At 45.6% G+C, this 19490-nt stretch overlaps 1 protein-coding gene across 1 annotated transcript in view; it reads right to left on the reverse strand.

Annotated features, from left to right (window-relative positions):
- COL26A1 (collagen type XXVI alpha 1 chain) overlaps positions 1 to 19490 on the reverse strand; it is a 180410-nt gene that overhangs the window by 26627 nt on the left and 134293 nt on the right. The window contains exons 6-7 of the mRNA XM_026861666.1: positions 14091 to 14152; positions 1712 to 1865 (exon numbers count right to left, since the gene is read on the reverse strand). Coding sequence (XP_026717467.1) covers positions 1712 to 1865; positions 14091 to 14152 — 216 coding nt within the window. The remainder of the gene's footprint in view (positions 1 to 1711; positions 1866 to 14090; positions 14153 to 19490) is intronic.

A 19490-nucleotide genomic window follows, 5' to 3' on the forward strand; every position in this document is an offset into this window, starting at 1 on the left:
AGCATATAATGGACACCGGGGGAAGCTGCTTTAATTCGGTTCCTGGCAGCCATCACTGTGGTTCTGAAAATACTTTGCAGAACATACTGTTAGTGAACCTCCCTCCATGTTGTGGCATCCTGTCAAATTATAAACATGGACGACATCTGGTCTATGTTGGTTGCTCCAAGTCTGCTGCAGTCATGAAGGGCTGCCATAATAAACTGCTTGGACCAGAAAAAAAAAAAAAAAAAAAAGAAGAAAAAAGTGAAGTAGGCCCTATAGAGGATAAAGAACTAAAGAACTGTTCTGGGAGCAAGCAAAGCAACTGACAGACAGGGCTTTGGAAACAGAGGGGGGGATCTTGAAATGAGAATGTCAAGGTCAAGGAAATTCAATGCATGGGGATCTGTCTAGCCAAGTGGGCTCAGAGGGAGATTTTCTTATAAGTGTATTTTTTTTTCATGCCACAAGAGGGATCATAAAACAGCCCATTGTGTTTATAGTAAGTTTAAAAAATGTAATGCAGACTGCAACTGATGTTGCTATTCATGGGAAAGTTTTTCCTCCTAATAAAACAAAGAATTACCCTTACACCCCAGTCCTCTACCTCCCCACACCGCTCCCAGACAGGGAAACACTGCATTCAGTGCTCAGTAGGTGAGTATGAATTGTCCCCCTGTGATCCCAACGGCTCTCTGGAGTTACTTCAGGAATGTTTCAATCTATCCAGGCCTCAAAATCCACAGTCTTTGGACTTAAAACATGTACACTGAAATACACGGGCAGGCATAGTGGCCCTACTGAGATTAACAGAAATCTAACTTTCCCAAGACCAGTAGATGCTTGTGCCAACAAAAACTGAGGCTAGCAATGGGCCATTAAGGCTGGCAAAATCAAGCTGGATATGTTAGTTTCTGTGATGAGCTGCTTTCTTCCAGGAATATGCCTGCTCTGTGCTGGCCTAACTCAAGGAGGGGCAGAGACATGGAGAGAAAAGCTGAGAGTCCTTCCAGTTGAGAAGGGGTGACCCTTATCCCTGCACGGGCAGTGGGAATGGGCCCTGAGGAAATCACACCCAGCTTGCTGCAGCTAAAAGGATGGTCTGAGGTGGGATTAGAGAAGCTTGAATTCCTTCCTCATCCGTGAGCCTGCATGTATATTGGCATGAGACCATCTCTGCGTTCACAGCTGGGCACAGAGGGGCAGGCAAGAGGCACCACTGAACCCTTCAACAGAAGAGCCCCTGGTTTGGAGGAGTCCTGTCTCTAGAGCTAAATAATGCTGACTCTGACCCTAAAAGAGAGGCTGAAAGCTCTCAAAACGCCTCTCTGTAGGATGTTTTTTCTGCTGAGCACAGTCACATCTTGCAGCAAGCATTCGCAAAACCCAAAGCGCTGGTGTCGCTGCTGGGGCGCAAAGCAAAGCGCAGACACGGGGCCGCTGGCGCAGCAGGGCTGCCTGCCCCTGCTCATCACAGCACCATGAGGCCCACAGCACACGGCCCCCTGCTCCATCCAACACGGTGGCAAACGTGCCCACAAAAAAGAGAGGAATTGCCCATCTGAAAATCTTAACTCTCTTCTCCTTTACAGAGCAGAGGGAAGGAGCTGCCAGTGTTTCCCTCCAACCCCTCTCCCCTGCAGCAGACTGACACGGCCTCCTTTTGAGTTACTCTGCAGGAATTGTGTATGTAGGGTGGGCAGTTTGGTGAAGAGCAGGTCAGACTTACCAGCAGATCCCACCGTTTTTCTCAGGACAGTTCCAGGATTCAGCAGGGGAAAAGCATCTGGTAGCAAATCGTCATACCACGTGGCTGTCGTCCCCGTGATTGGCAGGTTGTTTTCCAACGGTGGGCTTCGCTCTGCAGCCTCGAGCAGAAGGATCTACACAGAGGACATGGGGAAGGCAAACAAGGTCATCGGGATGGTTTCACACACAGTCTCAATCCTGAAGGGGTCTTAAAACTCCTCTCCTTGCCAGCAGGAGCTGTGAATAACTCTGCATCAGAGACCCCAGGGGTTTGGTGTTAAAGCTCTACCGGTTTTCTGGGAAGTGGCAGTTCTCAGTGCAGGAAGCGGCTGTGTTAAGTTGCAAGGGGGTCCCACACACGCCCTCCTTGCAGAGGGCTTCACTGCTTCCAGAGAGACTCAGCCTCACGTGGGTTGTCTCCCTGGTGAGAAACACGAAACCAGAGAGCAGAGCTGGGGTTAGGGGACGCAGCATTTCACTGCTAGGTTACACATTCAAATCCCGAATGGTAAGGGCAGAAATTACCGCAAGCTGGTACAAGGTGAAGGGCTGCACCCTGGATGTCCAGGGTCGCAAACTGAGGTGCCTCAGGACAAATACTGGTCGTGAGTCAAAGCACAAATGCTGACCCAATGATTAAAAAAAGGCAGGCAATTTCCTCAAAGAGCTCTACTTAGAAGTAATAGGATCTTATTAAAACACAGAACCGTTTCTATACCTTGTAAGCACACTACCTTCAAATAAATCCACATCCCAACCTGTGTCCCTGAGCTATTTGGGCTATTTACGACCTAAGCTCCTTAGCAAAGTGCCCCATTTTCCCCCAAATGATTTAGACTGCTGTCCATCAGGCTGTGCTCCCCCAGGCACTGGTGGCCCATGTGAAACTGGAAGTTAGTCTTTAACATGGCTGCAAAAAACCTAAATGCCCACAAGAAGAAGAGGGATGGAGGACCCAGATGGGCTTCACCCACTGACAAACTCCATTCAAGTGAAGTCCTGGGGAACATTCATTGCACTTTACAATCAACATCTTAAATTACAGTTTTCACAAAATTAGGATTTCAATCTAAATGCTTCATCCCCTGCCTTCCCAGCCACTAAGCAAGGCTGGCATAACAAAGTCGCCTGCGTATTTCTTTTGAAAAAGCCTAACCCAGCGGGAGCGCTGACCTGGCGTGCCAAGCCCACGTGCTCTGCTGCTGATGGATTTTACCCCAGTTGTTAGACAGAAGCTAAAGAGAGGCCAAGGGCAGCACCCAGATTCCCAGTGGGGCAGCCATAGGGTTGGCAGCCCCTGCATTAGCCGTGCCTGGGATGCAGCAGCAACCCTGCCACTCACCTGGCAGCTGGATGGATCCCTGGCAAAGCTGCCTGCCCAGGGTGGACACAGGATGCCCATCAGGCAGGAGTAGGGCTGAGGTTTCCAGAACAAGAGATTTAATCCAAGCATCCAGCATCTCCAGAAAATTCTGCTTTCTAAGCACAAAGCTACACAGGAAAATTGTTTGACACTGTGGTTTGTTACAGTGCTGTCTCTTCCTGTTTGGAAACCACCTAAGCAAATACTGATTTAGGGATAAGGGAAATAAAAAGAATAACGGCTCAAACTTTCCACTAAATCCCTAGAAGTTTCAGCTTTTACATGCTGTGTTGTCTTTACATAATGAAGTCACACTGCAATTATAAATGAGAGTGACTTGGCTCCACTTGTTTGTTTTCAACTTGCAATTATTACAAGGTTTATCACTTATTTATTACAAGGCATGGAGAGAGCCAGTACTGCAGCAGTGCCAGAAATGATGAACTTCCTGCAGAATGTACTGGCCTGACAGGGGTGAATCAGAAACTAATTAAACTGGGAGCTAGGTTAAGTGCAAGGGAACTGAACCTCAGCTGTTGCAAACAAGCAAAATTCTTCCTTTATTGCAAGGATCTCTACTCACGGATCCAGAGTCTTGCCTTCTGAGTAATAAGAAAGCAAAAAGGAATCAGGTCACATTGCTTTTATTCAACAGGCTTCTCTGACGCCAGGCAAGGAAGGAATCGGTTCAGTCTGTCTCTTGGACTTCTGTGCTTCTACCCAATGATTTATTTGTCAGACTTTCAAGGAGATATGCTATCAGTTCAACAAACACTTAAGCATGTGCCTTACCATAATCATGCTTAATTCTCATTGACATGAGACTCAAGTGTGCAATGAAGACATTTTCTGAATCACTTTATACTATTATATTATCCTCTTACTTCCCCAGCAAAACACATGCATGTTGCCAAAGTGTATTCAGCAACAGAGGCAAAATGAGTTGGCAAATTAGAGGGGCTACATCCAGGGCAGGGTTAGGATGCTCCCGCTGTGAGGGCGGGACCAATGAGGGCTGTCTTGGACGGTATTTTGCCACAGCCCATCAGTGCTGTGGGAAGAGGTGATATGAAATCAATAGCAGCAACGGTCAGAGACCAGCAAACTGCAGGGGGCCAGGGCCCTCCTGGGCGGTGCAAGCGGCACTAGCACAGCTCTGCCGAAGGTTGCATCTGGAGTGGAATGGCTCCAAATCATTTTTATGGGTGACAATAAAAATGTGTTACCACATAATCAACACAAAACAGTGGCAACGGTATCCTTTTCATTAAAACAACATGTTTTAAATGAGCGCTCTGCTGATAAACACTGTAAAAGATTTTAAGGCATGCACAGAATAATCCAGTATGCTCTTTTATAAATTGACTATGTATACTTAGCAGTCATTAAGGCTCAAACCATAGTAACAAGTTTATTTTTCCTGGGCACAAAATGATAGAGGTCAGGAAGTCTCCAGACTTGAAATTGCTGAGAAATTCTAGTTTTTATGATTAGGACTGAAGAAGTGCCCAAAAGAAATAAAGTAGAAAGAAGAGAACTCACATCCGTGAGATCCACAGAGCCAAACTAAAGAAGGAAAAGCACAAGGGATTTAGTCACATTCAAAAATCTCAAACTATACACAGTTCTTTCAACAAGGAGTGTCCTCTCATAAGCTAGCACAACACACAGCACAAATGGGGTCCTTACGCATTACTGCAAGAGCACTGGAGCCATTCATCTATTTTCTGTCACGTTCTGTTTTTCTTAAGGCTGCCATTGCTGTAGTCAAGGGACTTGAGGAGAATTCCCACTTTCATTAAACAAAAAAAGAAAGTTCCTAGCCCTCTGAGTAAACTGCTGGAAAATGATACCACAGAGGCTCACAGCCAGCAAGCAAATTAGCAAAATGTGCAATGTATTAAAGTCTCGGTATTAAAATCTTGGTATTTTCTAGTCAATAAGGTTGAGGTAGAGAGAGGGATAACACCAAGTGAAAGAAGAATGTGTGGTTTTGATTGGAAAGCCTCATCGCAAGTAGTGCCCACCTCTCTTGCTATTAGCACTTCCAATACAGAAGTTATGCCTTCATGAAGAATGGAGGCAGAAAACATCCTCATGCCACCATATAAATTAAATATGTCTTGATGCCATGTGTAAATGTTAGTTACCCAACCAACCGGAGCAGGGACAAAGAACTAGCTGAAGGGCAGCACATGGTGCCTTCGGTGTCAGGAGGGTAGATCCCTGCAGAAGACATGAAGGTCCTTCCTCCCCAGTCTGCGCTGTGTTGCACAAGGTTAAGGATGGCCTCAGCTCAGCAAAACACTTGGGCTTTTGTCTTTTTGCACGTTGGAAACAAAAGTCAAATCTGAGCCTAAATGGACATGCTGAACTGGAGCCTCTGGCAACAGAGGTCCCACCGGCTTGAGGGCTTGTCTCTGGTTTCCAGACCCCACCTCTCAGACACAGCTGAACTGGGTCACAAAGCTGGAAAAAACTGAAACGGGGCCGCATCTCCTGCCAACACCGCAGCGGGAGACAGGCCCGCCGTAGGAGACGGCGTGTGAACACGAAGGGAATGCAGGAGGGATAATGGCCAAGGAGCTCGCAGGCCAGCGCCAGCGGCAGAGGTTATTGCCTGCAAAACTCACCCCGGGGCCATCTGAGTCCCGTGGAGCCGTCGGGCTCACCTCTGTACAGGATCTGGCACTTGCTCTTCTCCTGTGGCTCAAAGCCTGACTCTTCACTGTGGGGCCCGCTCACGCATAGGGCCCTCAGCAGGGACATTAGCGTTATGTGCCTGAAGCTCAGTCCCAGCTTACTCAACCCACCTCCCCCTTTTCTATTTGCCAGCATAAACTTGCTGAACTTCAGACACATACCACATTTCTTGCGTCAGATCAAAAGCTCAGTCCAGGGACAATGGAAATGGGAGGAAGATTTTCATCTTCTTGAGATGTTCGGTGTCAGAGGACTTTTTTTGGCTTGTAGTGGCTTTCAAGAACCCTATTTTGGTTGTTCTCACACATCAAAAGAAGATTTCACAAACACAGCCTCCTCCCATCATCTGTCCTCCGCTTGCATTCCTGATGTCCTGTAACTAGTAGGTGCTAGAAACAAGGAAAGAACAGCCGGGCTTCCAAAGATTTCAAAATTGATACAACAGGGCTCAGAATGCTTTTTCTTTGGATAAAAGTCCATGAACATGCAGGGGGAATCATTTGACATAATCCAGATGGATATTATTAATTAATAAACAGGGGATATTTGGTCTCTTGAAGCATTGACGGAATTAACTCCCCTCCATCCCTCTCTAAAGACGAGGGAAAGAAACTGCATGAATCCAGCTCATCAGCTAAAAATTCCAGTGTAAAATAAGATTCCCTTGATCTTGTAAAGACACAAGCTGATTAATAATGGTAATTGCATAACTTGTTGGACATATCTTTCTTTATAGCAAATTATTTGGCAAAATATAAGGGCTTTTTTAATCATTCATCAAGACACAGAGCTAAACAGGGAGTTTTACAAAATCTGATGGAGAATGGTATCTCTCTTGTAGCAATACAAAACCTGTGAAGACAAGGTTCCAACGCAGATGCAATTGTTTAGTTTCAAAAGCCAAAAGACGTTCAGTAAGTGTCCACTAAAATCTGATGAACCAGGTGCCCAGAGAGAACCTGGGTAACTTCATCCTTATTACATCTTAGATGCTTAGAGGCCAAAGGGAACAAGATAATGAGTGCATGGAGGAGTTTTCAATACACTGATAAATTATCTGGGAAGCAATATCCGATGCCATTGTAATGACCCAAAGTAGACCAAAAAGTAAGGTTTATGTCATCACCTACTGCATGGAAGACAGAAATGCAGACCAAAGGCTTCTGCCAATCCACAGGTAGTGCAGTTCATGATCCTTCTGCAAAGGTATTTGGGGTTTTGTATATGTTTTCAGGATTTCCAGAAAAGAGGATGCAAATAGTGACTGTTTCATCAGCAAGTGCCTTGTGGAGGGAAATGAGAAGACACAGAAGCACGGGATAGCCTTCTAGCGGGCAATGTTCAGCAGGTCAGCAGAACATCTTGAGAGAGCAGCAGTGAGGGAAGGACTGGCAGTGGTCCTACTGGGCCACTGCACTCTGAGACACCTGGGGAGCGTCTCTGATATTGACACATTGGAGATTTACCTCTGCTGCTGTGAGCCCACGGAGCCTGCCATCACAGGCACCCCAAAGTGTTAGAGCCAGGGGAAGAAGCTCGATGTGGAAAGGATCCAGCAATCCTACAATGCCGTGCTAAGAGCTCATTGCAGAGTGAAGTGCACAAAGGAGCTCGCAGTGAAATCAGATTCCTCATCACTACTTTAAAACACCTGGTAAAAGTACATTGGAGCTATAACCTCCCACCCTCAAAATCACATCATTCTTCCCTGCCCAGTTTTACTGCTTGTCACCCGCTGGGGCTGTAGCAGTGCTATGGACGTGGAGCCAGGCCAGCCTGAGATGAACTCAGTCTTGACAAAGTAACATCTGTTCTCAGCAGTGGCTTTGAGATCAGCTTCCCACCAGGTGAGGAGCCCTCGGCCCTGGCTGAGAGATTCACATCAGCTAGCTCAAACAGCCTGGGATGCCTTGTGTGCTCTCCTCCTCCACTGCAAAAGGAAAAGCTGCAAGAGCAGCACAGCTGGAAAAGATAAGGGCCTTGGTCCTTCCCTGGCTCACCTTAGTGCAAGCTGGAAAATAGGACCCAAAGAAATTTTTTCTCTTATGATCATACTTCCCTTATGAAGATCCACTAGAACTCCGGATTGAGAATCAAATGGAAGCGTGCATATGTTTGTGCACGGGATTACCAAAAGGTCTGAGCATTTACATCCCTCAGGCTCCACATACACCTCCTTTACTGAAACCTACTTTTTGTCCACAGAATATTTCTCTTGAAAAACAAAGCTTGTAAACAATGTCCCCAGGTATTAAGTCAAAAGCATTTCCTAATGCAGATTTAGGATTACTTGGCAAGTTAAGTTGCATGTCATAGGAAAAGATAATTTTTCAAGGTAATCTCATGAAAATATTAAATCTATTTGACTAAAAATGCCAAATTTGTCACTAAAAGTCTTTGCAGGAGGGGATGGTGGAGGAGGAGGTCTTTAAAGCCTTTTTGTGGTTCTGGCAAACAATTTACAGCATTGGCCAAACACATGGAACAGTCTTAGGGGACAGATTGCTCCTTCAATCCAACAGTGATAAGAAATAAGATCCAGCAATTGCTAGACTTAAGAATTAAAAGATTTTAACTGTCATTCTGAAAGACGGAAGCATGCCCAAGTGAGAGAAAGGCCAGGATCCAAACGGCCTCAAGTGTCCTAATCATAGTCATAATTATTGCTGATTAGAAAAAGGCCAGAGAGATATGTGCAAAGTTCAGATATGAATACTGACACAAAATTTGGTCTGCCCACCCACTTTCGGTTCATGGTTCTCCCTTGTAAAAATCCATTAGGAAGTTTCATTTTATTCTTACGGACATTTGTTACATTAACTGACCTATAGAAAGTCAGCATTAAATTAAAAACTTTACAGGGATTGATTTAAGTTTGGTTTTGCTACTAGAAACCAGCCTGTTATTATACAGCTACCTGTGAAACAGGCCAGATACTCCTTAAATTCAAGGCATTACTGAAGCTGGAGAAGCAGATTCTGCACAAGATCATTAGGAAACCTTAGGGATTAGATAAGCCACCTTCCTGTTCAGAACAGAAAATAAATAACTGACACTGGCAATCACATACACAACATGGAAAATCCATGAAAGTCCTGGAAATATCAAGGAACTACTAATGTCCACTCTATAGGATCAGCAGCAGCCTCACAGCCAAGCAACTAGGGCTTCCCTCCCAATCTCAGCCATGTCACAGTACCATGAAACAGTTTCAATTTTCCAAATATTTCTCCACTACAGCATTGACTATCAGAGAAAGAAAAGACAAGCCCCACGAAACACCCCAGACAGCTGACGGTGTTTCATGTAGCTGCTTGGAAGAAGGGGCAGATACAGACACATTTCATACAACGATTGCATTAAACCTCCAAGTCATGGTGCTTTATAATCAAAAGACACAGGGCAGTGAAGGTGCTGTGGGATAATCTATTTTGAATAAATGGGGTGATTTCATATAAATAGTGATGTATTGATCAAACTCTGTGCACAGCACAAAGGTTTTCTTTTGAAACTCTCAGAATCTTTTGCATGGGGAATCACATTACAAGGACTGTTTTCATGCAAAAAATATGCATGTCGTTTATCAATCACACAATTAATCAATCAGACACTAGATATGTAATGTTATCTCCCTGCATTAAAGCTGCAAGTGAAATGCCACGAACTTCTCAAAAGCAGCGTCAGGAGATAAGACTGGGTTATATCAACGCAGATCAAATGCTGCACTCAAGCTCCAACCAAAAGCTGGGATTAATACCACACTGCCTGTAGCTCTGTGGTGAAGTTTATTAAAAGAAACTGGGTGAACAAAGTGAGCAGAAATTTTAATGCAGCTGCCTGATTTCCTGCTAACACTGCCTGCCGTGGGCAGCGGTGCCACTCTACTGATGGAGCAGCTCTCTTGAGCTTTGATGGAGTTTGGGCTTAGTCCTGTGACACAGGAGGGCACTAGCAGGCTCAGGAAATTCAGAAACGAAGGGCTGTACACTCTTCCCACTGAGAAGCTGTGCTGGCCTAAAGGGAAACCTCATATGAAATAAAATCAGGGTTCATTCTGCTCTCCCACCAGTGAGGCTCCCCACAGGGTCTCGGGTCATGCCAAATAAGATGCCATGGGACAGAAGTAAGGATTGGGATGTTGTGGCTTGGGGAGGGGATAGTTTTCTTCCAGCCTTCACACTTTCTTGTCCTTGACCTCAGGCTCAGCACCATCCTCCCTGACCTGGATTCCTGTGACTTGCAGATTTCAAGCTCAACACCATCACCCAAGCTTTCAAATCTTTGGCACCTAAACAGGTTTTGTATCAAGCAAATGGAACAGGCCAACTCCATCCTGGGGAGATGACAGGGTAACTCGAAACAGGGGACGCAAAGATGGAGCCTGAATTCACCTCCCTTCACTTCCTTTCCTGCAGAAACATCTCCTACAACCACAAGGACAACGTAGAGCGGTGTTAAGGAAAGCGTAAGACATGTGGAGAACTTTGTTCTGCTGCACAGTTCAGTCGCGTCTCAGTCTCTCTCCTCCCCAAGGGCTATGTAAGCACTGGTCCCTAGTGAGTAATTTTTCATTCCATTTGCTCTGTGTTTATTCTTGCTTCTCACTTTCTGATCCAACTCTCATATTACAAAAATCAGAGGGTTACTTTTATTACCTCGTTTGGACGCTGATCTTACAAGTTGGATGAACCAATTCACCCTTGTAATAAGAAAAATGAGACCATTTCTGGTTATATCGCCATTATTTAGGGGGGCAGCTATAAAAGTGTGCAGAAGAGGAGCGGGGAAAGAAGAAACCACAGCCTTGTAGTCTCTTCTTCCATGACTGAGTTTAAGTCACTTTAACTTGCCCTTCACAGCCACTGGAGGACAAAACTTGCATTTTACATATCCTCACACGTAACCAAGGGCTCTTGGTTCCTTGTGCCCACTGCAGATGTGTGGAGATTGTTTTTCACTTGTCCCTAACCTACTCTATTAAAACTTCTCACCCAGCACCAGGTCCACAGTGCCTTCAGAGGGAGCTTTCCACACATTTCCTCTCACCATTGCAGTATTTATGACAATCTACAGAGACTCTCCATGCCTCAAAGCCCTTGCAGCAGGTGCCAATGGCTTTACCTGCTTGAAGCGGACTGGCTGCACCGAGGTGGCTGATCTTACCCGTTGCCATTCCCTGAGCTCACCATGGTCATATGCTGGGCTGAAATTCAAAAGAGAAAGTAGCAAAGCTCCTCAACTTCAGCTGTCTCCAGAAGGAGCAGGCCTGTGGCAGGAAAATCTGTCTCATAGGAAGGATGAAGTTCCCCACCTGCCTTTGCAGAACAAGACAGCAAAAATCAGGTGGGGGATGAGTCTCCAAGTGTGTGCTCACCCCCATCACTCCTGTCTTCCTCTGAAGAGCTTCAGGCTCTTGTGGTGAAATGACACATTACAAGAAGACAGTTTGGAGACCTGAGAGACAACTTCACATCCAGATCATGCAGTAAATCAGGGATCTTCCTCCAAAATCCAGAGCAGGAATACAAACCATACTAAACAAATTCAAGCACCTTTTTAGTGCTAGCTATTATTGAATAACAACAACTGAGGTCATTGCACTGCTACATAGATCAAACTGAACTTAAATTAACCTGGAAAAAGGGTGAATCAGCATATGTCTCTTGTGAACAGCACCAGCATTTGTGTAATGTTGCTTCACTCTTCATTTAATAGCTACAGTCAATTTTTGAACAGCACCCACAGCTTTTCAAAGTGGAAGCCAAAAGAGCAAAAGTACTGGACTGTGCTGCAGAAGGCACCCTTGCAGACACACAGTCTTTAGTACTTCACAGTTGAAAGAAATAACTAATTTCCCCCTGTAAAAGTAAACCCTTTGATGAGCTTTGCTCCCAACTTGGGTCTCTGGGGGAGCACAGTAAAGCCAGACGGAAACCCATCACAGCAACAACACAAATAGCCTCACTGCAGCACTAAAACAGAGACATGATGCACCACACCCCAGATCGAGAGCTGACAAGAATCAAGTTACCCAAAGCCCCACTCTCAGGAAGGCAGAGAGGAGGTGGAGTGGTCTTGGCTACGGCTGGGACTGAGGCAGTACCAACATCCTTCAACTGTCATCTCCGGGGTCTGGCTGGCTACATCTTGGCACTGAACTTTTCAGGCATCTGCCTTGCTGCTCCTCACGTTGGAAGGTCTGCAAGTCTACAAAGTCTTCAGCCATTGACACTGTGTTTGTTGGTGATGCCTCAGTGCTCCCTCCGGAACGCTGAGCAGGCTGCAGCCGTACGGCTGCCGACACGGGAAGCGTTTCCTAAGGACAGCACGTCAGCCTTGCCAGTCAGGAGACAAATGCCAGTCGCTGCACAAGTGTCCTAGGTCAGAGGAGGAGAAAACATGCTCCTGCCTTCACTTGATCTCTCATGCAAAAGGCAAGCAGGCAGCATTTCCCAGGTACCACGGACATGCAGCATTTGGTGCCCACACCAGGGAGTGGACTGCTTTCAGGTGACGGGAGTGTCACCCGATTTAAACTAGCTTCGTATCTGTAAGATAAGCCCACTGCCCTGGGTGCAGTTTCACTCTTGGGCTAAGACTTCTTGAGGGGTAGGCAGGACTCCTTACTCCTCCATGAAGCCCTGCAAGGGGCCCAGGTGAAGTGGCCATTCGCCTCTTCTGCTTTGTTACCCGACACAAGTGCTGAGCAGCACAAGCCAGCAGAGCGTGGGCGCTCAGATGTCAGGCCAGTCTTTGGTTATCATGTTCCAGTGAGCCAGATAGACAGAAAATCCTGGAAAGTGAAGGAAGGTACAGCTGGCTACAGGCTGAGCACGGGAGGGCTGATTTACATCTCTCTGAGGCTGGTCCCATGTCTTACTTGGATTCAGGACTGCACACGCAGAGGTCAGCCACCAGCCCCTCGCTCCTCTCCAAACGCCTCCAGCTCCTCGCTGCCAAAGAACACCCACCTGCCAGCTCCCGCTGCTCGGAAAAACAATCCAGCTCATCTTTGTCCTTTGCACTACAACAGTTGTTTTCACTTGAACAATTCTGCTCCCCAGAATTTCATTCCCCCCACCCCTTCATTTTCCTGTAGTGAAATATAACTGTGAAGGCTTTGAGGAAGTTCCAGACAACATTGCTCACTCGGTTTCAGCACAGACAATTCCCAAATTACCATAATATCATGCACTGGCCTCAAAACCACCACACATCCACCACCCCCCTCCACAAAGGTTTCTCCCAAAATTCTATTATGTCATTGATAACCATCAGTTAATGAATAATAACAGCAGCACATGCCTTTAAGGGACCAAAACACTATATCTAACAGCCAGGACTGGGCTGTCACAGGAGGGACCACAGATCAAAGGGGAACGACTGACTCAGCTGCTTTGTTGCTAGACTGAAACAATTTATCTGAATCCCAGTAGGTGAAATTAAAACAATTTGCAGAAAAAAAGAACTACAACGTGAAAGTCTCCCCTTAACATTTGTCTCCAATAAACTACGCATGAAAGCCTCCCATCTCTCAGAAAAGGGCTAAGAAAGCAGGACTGGATAGCACTTGAAGAACAAGCTAATGAACACTGTTCTTAGAAAAATCTACATACCATTACTCCTCTGTTTTGCACTCTGTTGGTAAGGTTTCTACAGGCATTTTTAGCAGAAGAGACCAGAATCGGTCTGCTTCATTCCTGAGCCAGGGGAATCACTGCTTTACATCCCCATGTTATCAACCAGCTGAAGGCAAGAGATTTTTCCATACAGCTCTGTCGGCCCTCTATTTCTGAAGCAAAACCTGAGCCATCGTGTTCCAATTGAGGGCAATGAGCTACTTATTATTTATTAGCAGCTGCAACACTTGTGACAGCAGCAAGCATGGCCCGAAGGCAAGTCAGCGAGGCTGTCATGAGATCCAGCTAGAGACAAGGTGGACGCAGGGTCAGGGCAGGCAAACACAGTGATAAGTGTGATGGCAACACACGGCATGCTATTTGTCAGATCCGAGCGCTGTTTAGGAGGAGCTGAGCTGAGCAGCCAAAGGGAAGGAGGGAGGCAGAGATGCGGCCACATGGGAAGTGGAAGGAGAAGGGCTGGAGGTGAGCGATGCCTGTGTGCACAGTGGTGCTGCCCTCGTTTCCTGGGGCAGAGCCACCACCAAAGCAGATTCCTTGCTGAGAACAGAAGGACAGACACCTGACCTCTCCAGGGCTGCCAAATCAACATCTTCTTCATTGGCAACTCTTGGAAATGTTTGCTAAACAGTAGAATAAAGGCGGGTCCTTACCTTGGCCTCAAGCGTGTTTAGTCTCTCGGTCATATCTGCTAGTCTCGTGCAGTTCATGCATTCTAGAAAGAACAAAACAAAATGATGTAAAATTTCTATGTCCTTTGCATTTCAATCCATGAGTTTCAGTCTGCAGACCCTGATCCATTTTGATCCAAAGCAGACAGAAAAGTGATTCAAGATCAGTTATCAGGGGAAGGTAAGTATTCAGATCCATTTCAGAGGGAAACAGCCACAGCCATGTTACGTGAACCTTGCCTGGGGATGTTTAGCAGGGCAGAGCGTGAAGCCAAGTTCCCAACAGGTAGAAGGTAAATGAAGAAAAAATTAGTTTTACGACTTTTCATGGTGACAACCTGCATGACCTGTTGTCACCAGCAGAGATTCTTGTTCTGCCACGGATGCAAGCTGGTGTGGGACATGCTCCCACCTCTCAGGGTATCAGGTGCACAGCCACTGCTCCATTCAGCTCTGTGCTGTACCTATACTATGTCCGGGTCAAATACCAAGGAGAGTAATGAACACACAAACTGCCCATCTCTGTGGAGTCCTGTTCCATCCCTGGGTTCCCAGGCCTTGTTAACACTCTGACAAGAAATCATCAGTCTCAGTGACAGCAAGAAAATCCAAGACAGACCCCAGGCCTGATGCAGGCTTGGAGCTGCAGCACAAACTGGTTTCCATCTCACTTTGCAGCATAGAAGCAACAGATAGGCAGCAACTACTAAAGGGGTCTCGACAGGATGCCTCAGCAAGAACAAACGTTAACGTAATGGGCTCTGAGTGCAGTTTAAAATGATTGCTTGATACAAAGAACATCACTTATCTAAACAGAAGGCCTGCTGCTCTGCTTCTATTTTCATTTCAACAATTTGAAAGTGAGAGGATAAAGCCCTGAACAGAGATTTAATCAACAACTCGCACGTTGCAGCAGGGTTGAACTGCCCATTCCCATCTCTCAGAGAAGCTTCTCAGACTGGACCACTCAGCTACCCTGACTCCTGAAGCGCAGCAGTTTTTAAAATTGGAAAATGACTTGCAGCATGAAGTATTTCAGAGAATAAACCATCCATATTCAGGTGATGAATCACTGCCATCTCATGTCCCACAGAGGAGAAATACATATCTGTGTGCATTTCTGCACTCCTTAAGCACCAGAGCCAGTTTTCATTGACTGGAAGAAATATTTAACCCTGATATATTTTTAAAATTTTAAAAATATAGAAAAATTATTAATTATTTCTATATTTAAAACATCAAAATTTTATCAATTATTTCTATATTTAAAATATAGACATATTTAGATTTTTCATTTTATGGAAGAAATATTTAACCCTGATATTTGTATGGGGCTGGGGAGACTGACCTGTGAAATTCTTGAGCCCCGTTAATTCAGACGCAGCTCAGGCTGAGGTTTTAATGATGCAGGGGATGTTGAGTAAACCCAGTGCCTACCTATGGCAAGGAATGGGTGAACATGGGTTTTGGCCTGACTGAACATCTCCCCGACACCTAGGACTCAGTTGTTTCCCCTAATAAGTTTTGTCCCCTTGTGCACAAGGAGCCCCGAGGAATCTCCCCAGTCGTGACCCACAAACACTTCTCAGTTTTATGAAGCACACGGTATGTACTGATGGCTCTCAGCCATGCAGAGATTTTAGCCCATGGCTTGGAGGGCCAGGATACTTGGCTGTTCCACGTTAGTGATTTACAGTCAAAGAAGACTGCTTGAGTGCTAATGGCAACCAATCACCCATTGCATAAACTTTCCAAAGAAATTCTCTTATTGACCCTCTATGAGGAGCTGTGTAGCTTCCCAAAGGAGCTTCCACCTCACGATACCTAACATTCTGCAGACAAAGCATCTGATGGTTCAAGAACACTTAGATTGAGGGATTTCCTCACAGGTCAATACTGACATGGACTTTTTTTTTACCAAATAGGAAATAACATTTGTTTATTTTTATTCTCTACAATAGATTTTGGCCAATATTATTTGAATTGGCCCATGAATACGTAAGTGCCATAAGTGCATTGTCCCACAGGGAAGGAAATGTGTGAGGCTTGTTTGGTCTGGATCTGCTTGTGGTGTGTACAACAGGGAATTACATTCTGCATGTAACCAGCTTCATGCTCTTGATCTTGCTCATCTCCATAGAAAGATAAGACTGAATAAATCCAGTGCTCCCAAGAGTCAACAGGCATACCAGATGTGTTACAGAGCAAATAAAATACGGAGTCCTATTCTCCCTTCTGCTGGCTTGCACATATTAATAACACCCATATATTTAGAGAGACTGACTTGAACTGTCTGAAAACCATCTCTGTGCATGATTTGAGATGGATTGATCATTTAAGCTCTCTTTGGAGAGCTCAGCTCATAAAAAAGGGCTTGTACTACCCCTCTGCATAGGGGTGAATCAACCAGCTCCCAGTGGGGAGGATACTCTGATCGTCTCTGCCAGAGTGTACGAACAGCACCAGTCCAGCAGCCCTCTCTGCTCTGGAAGAGAGTCTCAAAGAGCCATCTCAGGTGTGTTTGCAGCACACCAGGTTAGACTTAAATGCGCAAAATGACAGAAGTGGGGATGAAGCAGCAGTGCCACTGCATGGTGAGATTTGTACTAGTATCATCTTCATGTCAGAGATGCCTGCTGAAACATATGGAAAACACAGCTCAGGTCAGAAAGAGAAATACTTAAGCTCAAGTTGGATTTGAACTCTGATCCTTTCACTTGTGAAATGCCTGGAAACCCAGAGCCACACCCAAGGTACTTAGTCTGGACCCAAAAAACATTTAACTAATCCAGAAAGTGGACGTCCTAATGCAAAAGATCTTCTTACTAAAGGAAGCCACCCTGCCAGCAAATCCTTATGACATTTATTTTGCTAACCAACAGACAGATGATGCTTTCAAACACAGAGATGAATGCTCACTACTGCAGTTACAGAAACTACTTTCAAAGCTTGCTCACAACACACTGGGGACCCGGCTGCTTCAAGGTCTACGGTCATTATCCGTCCTTGCAGAAAGCCTGAGAATGGTGGTGACAAATCAAGCTAATAAACATTTTCCTTGACTACTATGCACTGAAGTATTTAGTGTCTAATCCAGATGGCTGGTGGCTCCAAGACCTGGGACTCTGAAGCTGCATTTTCTGACCAGGGTGAATGCAGTCTGCTTTATTAAAATGAACTTGAGAATCTCACATCATCATTTCACATGCAACGGATATAACGTTGGGGCAAATACACATACTCTCTGACCTGGAACTCCAGAGCAGACGGTTTCCATATCTGCAGAAACCCATCACTTATTGCTACACAGAACCACAGTTTATTTCCCTCGTATTCCTAGTTGGCAGATTTGTATTTTTCCAGCTAAACTCCAAGAAAGGAGTTGTGATTTCACTCTGTGAAGCCCAACCTCAAAACACATGGTAGGATTTGTTTTAGAAGTGTTCCAGCAGGGAGGATAAATAATTGAGATAACGAACAGGAGACTGTACCAGCATATCGCGTGACACCCAGTCTGTCTCCGTAACGTCTCGCTGTTAGCGTCCTAGCGCAGCTCTCCCTTCCCATTCCCCTCCCCGGCTGTGTGGGTAAAGCAATGCAACTGCAGGGAAAGAAAAGTCTAACATACCAGAGATGTGGTAGAGTTGGTGAAAGCAAGTCATGGACCCTGTGCCAGCAGCAACCCACTTAACCCTGATCCAGTGGTTGCTATGTTTGACACATCTTCGATTAAAGGATGAGCCAGTGCCTCCAGTGCTGGAAATGGGCACCTGTGGCTTCCACTCCACATATGCTCCTATGCCAAGAGATTTACAGCAACGAATGACTGACTCTGGGTGCCTTGCTAACTTGGTGTTCCCTCTTTGCAGCGTTTGCATAATTACATTAGTAAATAGTTGCACAATTCAGCTGCTCAAGGCTGAAAGCCCCACAGGTCTGCTCACTCAGACTGCTCACTCAAAACAAGAAAGGTGTGAACTGGCTTTGTAACAGTGGGGCTCTAATGATTTCAGCACAATTATCACAGAGGCACTGAGGGAAGGAAAAAAAAAAAAAAAACAAAAAACCAGCCCAACTTTCACCACAGGGCCTTAGGTCAGAGTTTTGTGCAAAACGGCAAAGAAACCTCTTGGCATCTCTGCCCCATTTCCCAGCTCTGACAGCCCATGATCATTTGTACACCCAGAGTCTCTGCAGAACATTAAAAGGGCTTTTGGTTTCCCTACAGCCAAATGCTCAGTAGATATAAATTGCACAGCTCAACTGAAGTCAAGGGATCAAGGCTCTGTCTCTCTTTTTCTTGATGGATTACTCCAAAATTCATATTTCAGAGGGGAGAGAGAGGAGGTGGTTTTCAGCATATGAAAGGAGAGAGAAATCTGGAATCACAGCCTTTGTTTAAACAAAAAAGTCTTTGCAGCCCGTTTTTTCAACATTTTTTGTATTTTGCCATTACAAGAAACTTCAACCTTGCAATGCAATGGGGCATAGCACACAGTTAAGTTCCAGGACATAAGAATTACATTTACAGCTCATGCTTCAACCTGCTCAGGGGCCTAAACAATGCACTTTCCTCCTCTGAGTCTTACTTTCCTTTCATCCATTGTTAGTGTAATGTTTCTTCTGTAAAGCAGCCGAGGTCAGAGGATGAAAAATGGCCAACTGTTACCTACACACAGAGACATAAATGAGCATATTTGATTTCTGTGATAAAACCTGCCTGGCAGCTCTTCTCTTTCCATATAATAAAGTCCACCACTTCCATTGCACTTTTCAGAAATGGACACGCACAAAGGGGTCAAACCCGGTTATCCCCAGGGTAGGGGGAGCAAGTCAGAGCTGCGCGAAGGCCGTGCCAACAGCCCGTGTTTACAGCGCCAGGAACACCACAGCAGCTCCACAAACCACGACACAACAGCTTTAACTCTGCAGTCAGGACTACTCAGAGCAGGTCTCCATGCACCACACCGTTACAGTTCAAGGTGTACTGTCTTACCAATCAGGGACACACAACTTGAGTAGGTCCAGTTTGAAGAAAATTTTATCTTTCAAAGAAAGAAGGAGAGCAGCTTTTCTCAGTTAGTAGACACCTTTCTCCAGGACAAGTTCAAAGTAGTCTCTGACCAAATCTGGAAGAGCATGGGTGAAGTCAGCTAAATGAGTCCATACAACCATGTTTCTTTGCAAGGAGAAAAGGTTGACGCTAGAAACTCCCGAGGGAAGTCGGAAGCACAACCAACTTCTACTGTCAACTCGGTGAGCACTGAGATGTTATGCACCACAGATAGTACATTTGGACACTCACGAGATAAACCACCAAGCGACTAACCCCTCCATCCACTTGTTGCCACACACATACACACAGTTTAGCCGGGGGGGGGG

The sequence above is a fragment of the Athene cunicularia genome (genome assembly GCF_003259725.1).
Source record: "Athene cunicularia isolate RWA chromosome 19 unlocalized genomic scaffold, athCun1 chr19_part1, whole genome shotgun sequence".
Taxonomy (NCBI): domain Eukaryota; kingdom Metazoa; phylum Chordata; class Aves; order Strigiformes; family Strigidae; genus Athene; species Athene cunicularia.